The sequence below is a fragment of the Chiloscyllium plagiosum genome, unplaced genomic scaffold, assembly GCF_037043375.1.
Source record: "Chiloscyllium plagiosum isolate Xiang-an unplaced genomic scaffold, Cpla_swu_hap1 HiC_scaffold_4, whole genome shotgun sequence".
Classification (NCBI taxonomy): Eukaryota; Metazoa; Chordata; class Chondrichthyes; order Orectolobiformes; family Hemiscylliidae; genus Chiloscyllium; species Chiloscyllium plagiosum.
In genome coordinates this window covers 134,873,312-134,885,421 of record NW_028270142.1, presented here as the reverse complement: position 1 = coordinate 134,885,421, position 12,110 = coordinate 134,873,312, and the positions used below count along the sequence as shown (strand labels likewise).

At 40.0% G+C, this 12,110-nt stretch overlaps 1 protein-coding gene across 6 annotated transcripts in view; it reads left to right on the top strand.

Moving 5' to 3' along the window:
- The window catches only part of ldlrad4a (low density lipoprotein receptor class A domain containing 4a), a 240,502-nt gene that overhangs the window by 114,144 nt on the left and 114,248 nt on the right, over positions 1–12,110 (top strand). For 5 of the 6 annotated variants that reach the window (XM_087986707.1, XM_087986706.1, XM_043687710.2 and 2 more), the window contains one exon: positions 4,137–4,277. The exons of the other annotated variant lie outside the window; for it this stretch is intronic. In XM_087986707.1, coding sequence (XP_087842833.1) covers positions 4,137–4,277 — 141 coding nt within the window. The remainder of the gene's footprint in view (positions 1–4,136; positions 4,278–12,110) is intronic. 6 annotated transcript variants of the gene reach the window in all.

Here is a 12,110-nt window from a genome sequence, read left to right as displayed (position 1 = left end):
AGTTATGTAGTTATGTGTCAATTATGTAGACAGGCCAACAAGAGGTGAGGCCATACTGGATTTGGTTCTGGGTAACGAACCAGGCCAGGTGTTAGAATTGGAGGTAGGTGAGCACTTTGGGGACAGTGACCACAATTTGGTGACTTTTACTCTAGTGATGGAGAGGGATAAGTGTGCACTGCAGGGCAAGAGTTATAGCTGGGGGCAGGGAAATTATGATGCGGTGAGGCACGACTTAGGATGCGTGGCTTGGAAAAGTAGGCTTCAAGGCAAGGGCACAATTGATATGTGGAGCTTGTTCAAGGAGCAACTATTGAGTGTCCTTGATAAGTATGTACCTGTCAGGGAGGGAGGAAAGGGTCGTGTGAGGGAGCTGTGGTTTAATAAGGAATTGGAATCCCTTGTTAAAGGGAAGAGGGCGGCCTATGTAAAGATGAGGCGTGAAGGTTCAATTGGGGCGATTGAGAGTTATAAGGTAGCCAGGAAGGATCTGAAGAGAGAGCTAAGAGCAGCAAGGAGGGGACATGAAAGGTCCTTAGTTGGTAGGATTAGGGAAAACCCAAAGGCTTTCTTATAGGTATGTCAGGAATAAAAGAATGACTAGGGTAGGAATAGGTCCAGTCAAGGATAGTAGTGGGAAGTTGCGTGTGGAGGCTGAAGAGATTGGGGAGACACTGAATGAATACATTTCGTCTGTATTCACTCAGGAACAGGACATTGTTGCCGATGTGAATACTGAGTCACAATTAATTAGAATGGACGGCTTTGAGGTATGTAGGGAAGAGGTGTTGGAAATTCTGGAAAGGGTGAAAATAGATAAGTCCCCTGGGCCTGATGGTATTTATCCTGGGATTCTCTGGGAAGCAAGGGAGGAGATTGCAGAGCCATTGGCCTTGATTTTTATGTCCTCGTTGTCTACAGGAATAGTGCCAGAAGACTGGAGGATAGCAAATGTGGTTCCCTTGTTCAAGAGGGGGAGTAGGGATAACCCTAGTAACTATAGGCCGGTGAGTCTCACTTCTGTTGTGGGCAAAGTCTTAGAGAGAATTGTAAGGGATAGGATTTATGAACATCTGGATAGGAATAATGTGATCAAGGATAGTCAGCATGGTTTTGTGAAGGGCAGGTCGTGCCTCACAAACCTTATTGAATTCTTTGAGAAGGTGACTAAGGAGGTGGACGAGGGTAAAGCGGTAGATGTGGTGTATATGGATTTTAGTAAGGCGTTTGATAAGGTTCCCCATGGTAGGCTACTGCAAAAAATACGGAGGTATGGCATTGAGGGTGAGTTGGAGGTTTGGATTAGGAATTGGCTGGCTGGAAGAGGACAGAGGGTAGTAGTTGATGGTAAAGGTTCATCTTGGAGTGCAGTTACTAGCGGTGTTCCACAAGGATCTGTTTTGGGACCATTGCTGTTTGTCACTTTTATAAATGACCTGGAGGAGGGGCTAGAAGGTTGGGTGAGCAAGTTTGCAGATGATACGAAAGTTGGTGGCGTTGTTGACAGTGAGGAAGGATGTGTCAGGTTACAGCGGGATATAGATAAGCTGCAGAGCTGGGCAGAAAGGTGGCAAATGGAGTTCAATGTGGGTTAGTGTGAGGTGATTCACTTTGGTATGAGTAACAAAAAGATGGGGTACTAGGCTAATGGTCGGATACTTGGTAGTGTGGATGAGCAGAGGGATCTTGGTGTCCATGTACACAGATCTCTGACAGTTGCCACCCAGGTAAATAGTACGGTGAAGAAGGCATATGGCGTACTGGCTTTTATTGGTAGAGGAATTGAGTTCCGGAGTCCTGAGGTCATGTTGCAGTTGTATAAGACTCTGGTGTGGCCGCATCTGGAGTATTGTGTGCAGTTTTGGTCGCCATACTATAGGAAGGATGTGGAGGCACTGGAACGGGTGCAGAGGAGGTTTATCAGGATGTTGCCTGGTATGGTAGGAAGATCGTATGAGGAAAGGCTGAGGCACTTGGGGCTGTTTTCATTGGAGAAAAGAAGGTTTAGGGGTGACTTAATAGAGGTGTACAAAGTGATTAGGGATTTAGATAGGATTGACCATGAGAACCTTTTTCCACATATGGAGTCAGCTATTACGAGGGGGCATAGCTTTAAACTAAGGGGTGGTAGGTATAGGACAGAGTTAGGGGTAGATTCTTTACTCAGCGAGTCGTGAGTTCATGAAATGCCCTGCCAGAAGCAGTGGTGGACTCTCCCTCTTTATGGGCTTTTAAACGGGCATTGGATAGGCATATGGAGGATAGTGGTAAAAACAATGACTGCAGATGCTGGAAACCAGATTCTGGATCAGTGGTGCTGGAAGAGCACAGCAATTCAGGCAGCATCCGACGAGCAGCAAAATCGACGTTTCGGGCAAAAGCCATTCCTGATGAAGGGCTTTTGCCTGAAACGTCAATTTTGCTGCTCGTCGGATGCTGCCTAAATTGCTGTGCTCTTCCAGCACCACTGATCCAGAATATGGAGGATAGTGGGCTAGTGTAGGTTAGGTGGGCTTGGATTGGCGCAACATCGAGGGCCAAAGGGCCTGTACTGCGCTGTATTTTTCTATGTTCTATGTTCTATGTTCTAAGTCCTATCTGACTTGTTACAACTATTGCTGCATTGCTCCATCGTACTGCAGATCATATTTCTCCTGCTCCATGTTCTCATCTTCCTGCTTAGAAAACTGCTGTTGCACTCCAGCTTTTCCATATCTGTCGTATTTCCTCTTTATGTGCTCCAGTTTTGTGGAGCACGACATGATAGGATTGTTTGGCACACTGCATAAGAGCAGCAGAAGGCCGTCATGTCTGTTCTGTCATTCAATGAGATCATGGCTGATGTAATAATCCTGAACACTAGTTTCCTGTCTTTTCTCCATAACTCGCGATTCCCCCAACTGAATAAAAATCTTTCTATGTCAACCTTTGGCATTCTTAATGACCCAGCCTCTACAGTATTCTGCCATTAAGAATTCCACAGATTCACTACAGAATGAATTCCTCTTTATCTCTGTCTAAAATGGATGAACCCTTGTTGTGTGATGATGCCCTCTAATCTTAGACTCTACCACAAGGGAAACTACCTCTCTGTAACTATCAAGCTCCATAAGAGTTCAGTATGTTTTAACTAGATTTTCTCTCATTCTTCGAAACTCCAATGAGTAGAGACCCAGCCTAGTGAACCTTCTCAGCTCTGCCTCCAATGCCAGTGCACCTTTTCTTAGATAAGTGAACCAAAACTATCACAATATTCTAGGTGTGATCTGACTGGTATTTTAGAAGGTTTTAGCAAAACTTCCCTTTTTTTACTACCTTGTCTTTCATATTACTTGCTTAATGTGTAAGTTAGACATTTTGTGATTTGCACAAGAACTCCCAAGTCCCTCTGTGCCTCTGTTTTCTGCAGTCTTACCCATTTAAATTATGTTCAGTTTTCTATTCTTCTTGCCAAAGTGCAGAAACTCACATTTTCCCATATTATATTCAATTTAGAGGTTTAGAGAGAATGAGAATTGCAATTAAGTAAGGAGTTATTCTGAAAGGGAAATGAAGTGGAACAAAGTTTGGTGAAGAAGAATGAATCTGGCAGCCAAAAAACTGTGAAAATTAACTATGCAGTAATGTGGTAAGGGTTGAAGTCTAGTTCAATGGTGGTAGGATGTTGGGGGTTAACATTTCACTTAATTGATAGGGGAGATGAATGATGGCTGTGTGTTGGGGAGGGATGTAAGGGGGTTGTGTTTTAAGTAAAAGATCCGGCTCAGTGAGAAGAATGTGAAAGGCCAAAATCAGACAAAAATAAACATTTTACAGGTGAAATCCTCCTGAGGTGGCAAAAGTAGGAATGAGTTCTGCCTGCCAAAACCTCCCCCAACCCCCCACCCCCTTACCCACAACTCCTAGGTGAGGAAGAGAAAGAAGAAACTCATGTCAGACTGACCACTACTTTCCTGATTACCTTTGTAATCCAAACTATTTCAAAATGAACAGAAGGATGCTAACTATTGTAACTGTAATTGCTCGTTGAAAAAGTCAACTTCTATAATTCTGTAAATTTTTAGCAAATGCTTTTTAATGCTGTATGTTAAGAATTGATGACATATGTTAATAGATAATGGCATGCTCTATTACAGAGTGCAAATTTCCCTGCACCAATGGCAACTGTTCGAAATTTGGAAACTTGATTTGTAACCAACTAAATGATTGTGGAGATAATAATGATGAAGAAAACTGCCCACTAGTAACTGAGCATCCACCTCCAACAATCTTTAACTGTAAGTGTTGAATTTCGCTCCTTTTGTATATTACCACCATAATTCTTGCAGACTAAGAGTGGATTTTGTTTTTACTACCACTGATATTACTTTGCTAGAAGATGGCAAAAGGTATGCAATATTACCTGAGGCTTTTAATGAATTTATTTTGAGATTTGTACATTGGCTGTATTTGTGAATATTACATTGGTGCTTTGAATTAAGTGTAGTGTTTTTGAAATGCTGGAAATAACAATTAAATTTGAATTGTCATTTGGGCAGTCAAATAAGCTTGTTCCTGATCTTGACAGTGGCAAAAAGTGCATTTTTGCTGATGGAAATATGAATTACTCTCAACTCTTTTTGTTCTTGAAATTCATATGATATTGAAGTTGACAACTGCAATTTATCTGGTTAAAATTCAAAAGAATTTAACCTAGATAATGACCTAATTTGAAGCAACTTTCCTGATTTAAATCTTTATATAGAGTTTTGGAAAATGATTTTCTGCTTATAAACATGCGGCATGATGAGAGAAAGCTTGCAATCACACAACACCAGTCCAATAAGTTTATTTGAAAACGCAGGCTTTTGGAGCTTTGCTCCTTCTTCAAGTGCTAGCACACAAGCTGCCCATCCTGGAGCACTGACCCTCTTGCTCCATCAGTCACTTGATCATGCAGCCTCTGCAAGATTCCACAGATGATTGCCATGCCAACAGGTGCTTAGAAAGCTCGTGTTTTCAAATAAACCTGTTGGACTATAACCTAGTGTTGTGTGATTTTTGACCTTGATCAACCCAGTCCAATATCAGCACTTCCACATCACTAGAAAAAGTTTGATAGAGATACTCATGTGTGGTTAAAGAGCATAATGCTCAAAAGCAAAAACATGCATGCTGAATATTGTGTGCAAAAGATATTATAATATATTTACTGCAATATAGTCATGCAGCAAAGAGGTAGACCATATTGCCCAACATGCTCTCCATGACCTTTCTCTTGTCACTCTCCCACTTGGTTCATCAGAGTTAAATGTTCCAAATGGGTTGAAAGCAAATGCCTAAACCCAGAACATTTATGATTGGTAATGCTTTGTTAATTGTTTCTGAAATAACTTCACAGAGGTTGGTTTGCCATCATATTCTATGAGGTCCACCTAGCTGATCTCATTACAATCACTACTGTGTATTCTAATTAATCATGTGTCATAGGAACAAGAGTAGGCATTAAACCCCTAAAGCCCGTTGTGCCATTCTATGATATTATGGCTGATTTGTGGCCTACGTCTCCGTACTTGATTTTGGCCCATATACCTTGATCATTTTGCTTAACAAAAATTTGTTTATCTCAGAATTAAAATTGACTAAAACATCCACTGCCCTTTCTGGAAGCATTCCAAATGCCTACCACCCTTCGTGTGTGAAGGTATTTTCTAATAATGCTCCTGAATGGTCTGGCCCCAATTTTTAGACTAAGCCACCAATTCTAGAATCTCCAATCAGTGGAAATAGTTTATCTTTATCTATCCTCACTTTTCTTTATTAATATCTTGAAGACTTTGATCAGCTCACCTTTAACTTTCTAAAATTCAGAAAAAACGTGCCTAATTTATATTATCTCTCCTCATAAATTAAATCCAAGTATCATTCTTGTAAACTTATGTTGTTCTGTCTTCAGGGCCAATATGCCCTTCCTAAGGTTTGTTGCCCAGATATGCTGTCATTACTCCAAATGGGGTCTAACCATAGTTTTGTGTAACTACCACATAACCTCTGAAGTCTTATATTCCAGTCCTCAGATATAAAAGCCAGCATTTCATTAATTTCTTGACTACTCCTTTCTCTCAAATCATTTTGTGATCTTTATATATGAACCCTCATTTTCACGTCCTGTCAACCGAATGAAAATCTTATGACACTATTCATTCTGTCATAGCTGTAAATTTCCTTAAAGAGCTTTATCAGGCGAGTTCTGCACTTCAGTTTAAAAAAAAACTCTTTATCCTAAGTCTCTCTCTCCATAATTGTAACCATCTAAAGCCAGTAATGAAATTATGTGACAGGAATATGTAGATGTTCCATTACTTTATGCAGATAGCACAACAATAATAGTTTCATAGTAATAGAAGCAGGAGTAGGCTATTTGGCCCATCGAGCCTGCTCTGCCATTCATTAAGATCATGGCTGATCTATCCATTGTCTCAGTTCCTCCTACCAGCATTATCCCCATAACCCTTAATTCTTCTGTCATGCAAAAACCCATCCAACTGTATCTTGAATATATTTAATGAAGCTGTCTCTACTGCTTCTTTGGGCATAAATGAATATTTTGGGGAAAATTTGGCAACATTTGGGGAGAGCTAATACATTTTTGTTATAAGTATTGATCGTGAATCCCAAATTCAAGTGGAACAATTTACCTCTCTGTGTTCAAAGAGTAGAATGAACAGGATTCCTACTTAGAAAAATATTTTTTTCAGTTAGGCATTCATTCTAACTTGACATTCAATGAATATCCAGCTGGGATGAGGTTTGCATTAATCCCTGCTTTGCAGTTCCTGCCTAAAAGTGCCGCACTAAGAGGTTATTTATATTTTGGTCATAAGTTAACTTAGTTTATTAAATGTCAAAGAATCGATTGAATTTCATAGAATTCCTACACTGCAGAAAGAGGCCATTCAGCCCATCGAGTCTGCACTAACCAACCAAAAAGCATCCCATTCTAGACCCAGTCCATCCACCCCATTCCCAAACCCCAGTTTTTCATTGCTAGTCTACCTAGCCTAAACATCCTTGACACTACAGAACAATTTAGCATGGCCAATTCACCTATGCTGCACATCTTTTGGACAGTGGTAGGAAACCGGAGAACCTGACAGAAACACACACAAACATGGAGAGAATGTGCAAATTCCATACAGACAGTCGCCGATGGCTGGAATTGAACCCAGATCCTTGGCTCTATGAGGCAGCAGCACTAGCGACTGAGCTGCTGTGCCGCCCCTTAAATGGAATAGATCTACACTTAAATGGCTGTAGCACCTTTTAGAGAAAAATAAACCCATTGCATTCTGACCTCTGCATAATCTTTTTAGGAGAATGCACATTTTGACTCAAGTGCATTTTATACTCTTGTTCAGTTAGTTTTATTTATCCAACATGTTTAATTTATCTAAGGATTTTGCTTGCACTTTAGAAATCAAGGGCATCATCTTGGTTAGATCAGAAATCAGGATTTTGCAGCATTAAATTTGATGCTCTTTTAAGAGCATGCACTTTAATAATATGGTATTCTTGTTCCACTTCTTGCATATCAGGAAAGCATACAACCTTCACATGCACAGAACAAGGACAAGTTAGAGTCATACAGCAAGGAAACAGACCCTTTGGTTCAACCAGTCCATGTCAACCATAATCCTGGACTAAAATAGTCTCACCTGCCTGCTCTTGGCCCATTTCCCTTCAAACATTTCTTATTCATGTACTTATCCAAATGTCTTTTAAATGTTATAATTGTACCAACATCCATCAATTCCTCCGAAAGTTCAGTCCACACATGAACCACACTCTGTGTAAAAGAAAATTACTCCTCATGTCTTTTTTAAATCTTTCTCTTCTCACTTAATATATGCCCTCTATTCTTGAAATCTCCCATCCTAGGGAAAAAACTCTGCCATTCATCTTATCTATATCCCTCATGATTTTACAAACCATTATAAGGTCACTTCTCAACCTCCAGTGAAACAAGTCCCAGTCTATCCAGCCTCGCCTTATGACTCAAATCCTCCACTCCCAGCAACATCCCAGTAAATATCTTCTCAACCCTCTCCAGATTAATAATATCCTTCTTAGAGTAGGGAGACCAGAACGGGACACATTACTCCAGAAGAGGCCTGACCAATATCCTGTACAACCTCATTATAACAACCCAACTCCTACACTCAAAAGTCTAAGCAATGAAGGAGCATGCTTAAATGTCTTCACAACCACCCTATCTACTTGTGATGCAAACTTCAAAGATTTATGTACCTGAGACCTTAGGTCTCTCTGTTCTACAGCACTGTAGGGAATCTAATCTAATCTACTACCCACCATCACTCTCCATCTCTTGCCGTTAAGCCAATTTTATATTCAGTTGGATAAAACTTGTGTCACCAGAAATTCATCAGCTTCTGTCAACTGATATCCACAAATATGTATTTCAATTCCATTTCATTTTGTTTATTGCATTTTTATCACCTGCGCTGTCACTTTTAATGGTGACACTTCCTGATAACAGTCCTAGCTTCTGTTGATAATTTTGTCTTCCTGTTTCAGATTTTTTTATCATTGTGAGTAGCAACATTGTATATGTGCTCATGAATATTTTGTCTTCTCTATACCTAGCAAGGCTAAGTTAAAGAGTAAGTTTAATCTCATTAGTAATATTGATCAAAGGAATTCTTTGTAAACAGTTTTTACACTGCTATATGTTGTGACCAAGTGAAATCATGCTGTGATGCTTCCACACTGTGGGTGCGTATAAGTCATTTGAAACCCGAACTGTTAAGAAGAAGCAATCAGCACAACAGAGCTGGAGGACATGAACCAAATAACCACAGGAATATATTAAAAATTAACTGTTTTTGGAGGAATTTTTGCTATAGAGACAAACTTGGGGAGGATTACACCTTTCCAGTCAACTTCACTTCTAATGGAAAAAGGGGCTTTTTTAATGTTAATATGCATGGTAATTGTACATACTTTATTAGGTGCTGTATTAATGTTCAGTTGCAAAAACTACTGTTTTGAGCAAAGCAGTTTTTAAAATGTAAAACATTGCCTGCAAGCATCATTACCTAGTCCCAATTTCCTGCTTTTCCCCATATCCTTGCACACCATTTCTATCCAGATAATCATCAATGCCATTTCGAATGCCGCAACTGAACCTGCCTCCATCATACTTCCAGGTAGTGCATTTCATACTCTAATAACTAACTGAATGAAAAAGTTTATTTTTTCTCATGTCACCCTTGCTTCATTTGTATGCACTTTAAATCTATGCTTTCTCATTTTTGTTCCTTTCATGGGTGGAAACAGCTTTTCCTTAAGTACTCTATCTAGCCCTCATGTGATTTCTTCTCTGTCTTCTCTCCAAGGAAAACAATCCCAAATGTTTCAATTTATTCTCATAGCTGAAATTTCTCATTCCTGCAGCCATTCTTGTAAATCGCTTCTGCACTCTTTCCCCGGTGCATTCACATCTTTGTTGTAACGTGGCACCTACAATTGTGTGGAATACTCCAGCTGATATCTAACAAGTCCAACATCAATTCTTTGCTCTTGTACTTTATGCCCCATTAATAAAAGCAAGGGCATTGTATGCTTTATTAACTGCTCTCTCCACCTGTCCTGCCTCCATCAATGATCAATGATCTGTACATGTATACATCTGGGTCCCTCCTGCACTCCAGTTAGAAATGTACCCCTATTTTATGTTTATTTCAATGTTCTTCTCACCAAAATCTCCTAGATCTCTGCATTGAACCTCAGCAGTCACCATTATGCCCACTCCACCAACTTGTCAGTTTCCTTTTGAACTTCTACATTGTCCCCTTCATAGTTTACAATTCTTCCAAATTTCTTGTCATCTGCAAATTTTGAAATTGTCCCCTGCGTACTAAAATCCAGCTCATTGATGTATATCAAGAAACACAAGGGTGCCAAGATCGACCCATGGAGAACTCCACTTGAAGCCTTCCTCCTGCCAAAAAATATTAATTGACCATTATGTTCTGTTTCCTAATTCTCAGCCAATTTTGTATTCATGTTGTTACTGTCACTTTTATAGCGTGCACTATAACTTTCCTCAAATCTGTTCTGTGACACTGTATCAAATGCCTCCAGGAAATCCACATAGACCATATTGACAGCATTAACCTCATTGAGCCTTTCAATCACTTCTTCATTAAAAAAAAAACTCTAGGAAGTTTATGGAACATGATTTCCCCTTTCGAAATCTATGCTGACTCTTCCTAATCAACTACTGTTTTTCCATATGACTACTAATTCAATCCCAAATTTTGTTTTGATAAGCTTCCCCACACCAAAGTTAAACTCATTAGTTTATAATTGCTGGAATTGCCCTTACAGCTTTGCTTGAATAATGTCATGATGTTTGTAGTTCTCCATTCTTCTGGTATCTTACCGGGTTCAGGGAAGACTGAAAGATTATAACCAATGCCCCCCCCCCACCTCTAAACTTCTACCCTTGCTTCTAAATGGGATGGACTAGCATTTGAACTTTGAGCAACATTACTAAAACAGATCATCTAAATATTGCCATTTGTGGGACTGTCATGTGTGCAAGCCTGGGTTTCCAGACTTCAAAACTATGTTTATGAGCTAGAAAACATTTATGAAGATCCTGTAATCTGTGAAAATTGCTATATATATTTGATTCATTTTGTTCTGAGTATGAATTGGAGAGACATTAGAGGCAATATTCTGGGAACCTGAATACAAATCCAATTAGGGCAGCTGGTAAAATTTGAATTCAAGAAAAATCTGTAATTAAGAGTCTAATTATGTCCATAAAACCATTGTCAATTTTTGGGGAAAAACCCATTTGATTCCTTCAGGAAAGGAAATCTGCCATCCTGTTCTGGCCTACGTGGCTCTAGACCCACAGCAATGTGGTTAGCTCTTAACTGACTTCTGGGCAATTAGGAATGGACAATAAGTGCTGAACTAACCATTCATACTCACATCCCATGAATGAATAAAACAAAATCATGGCCCACTTTTATTGGATATTTGAGAATCATTTGGAATGGTTCTTCCCATTCCCACACCATTCCACAAGGATCTATCCTTGGTCCCCTCCTAAATCTGATTACATGCTGTTCCTTGACCACATCATCAACAAGAACAGAAGTTTTCACATGTACACGGATAAAAAAAAACAGTTTTTCCACAATATTATTTCTCTTGATTTCTGCATTGCTAAATTATGACACTGTTTACCTGACCTGCAGTACTGGATGAAATTGAATATCAGGAGCCATTGTTTTCTGTTTTGGTTTAAATCTGCACCCCCCCTCGCCATTCCTTATCCCTGTGTAATCACTACGATCATCTCTTTCCATTTCTGTGACAAAGTGGGAGGCATTTCCCTAGTGGTATTATCACTAGACTACTAATCCAGAGAGCCAGGTAATGTTCTGAGGACCCAGGTTCAAATTCCATTGCAGTAGACGGTGAAATTTGAATTCAATAAAAAACAAATCCAAAATTAAGATTCTAATGATGACCATCAATGCTTTATTGGTTGTCAGAAAAACCTATCTGGTTCACTTAGTGAACTTAATGCCCTTTAGGGAAGGAAACTGCCATCCTTACCAGGTCTGGTCTACGTGTGACTCCAGACCCACACCAATGTGGTTGACTCTTAACTGCCCTCTGGGCAATTAGGGATGGGCAATAAATGCTGGCCCAGACAGCAACACCCTCATCCCTTGAACGAATAGTAAAAATAACCTGACTTCACTCCTGCCTCAGCTCATTCCGAACCATCATTCAAACCAAGCTTTGTTCACCTATTACCTTTGTACTTGCTGGCCTATATTCTCCTAGTGCAAGATGGTGATGGAGGAGGACACACCAGCCCTACTCCACCCTGTTCTTCCTCCTCTTTTCTGCTTTTTCTTCCCTTTTTGTTCCTCTTGGTGCATTTTTCCTTCTCCTCCTTTCTTTACCTCTTTTCGAGTCTTGGCGTCCGGAGTGCGACAATTCCCAGCCTCCAGTGAGTGACGATTCCCAATGTTGCACGGCGGGTTCCCGGCCTGATGTAGCAACGTCCCAGTATGGCAAAC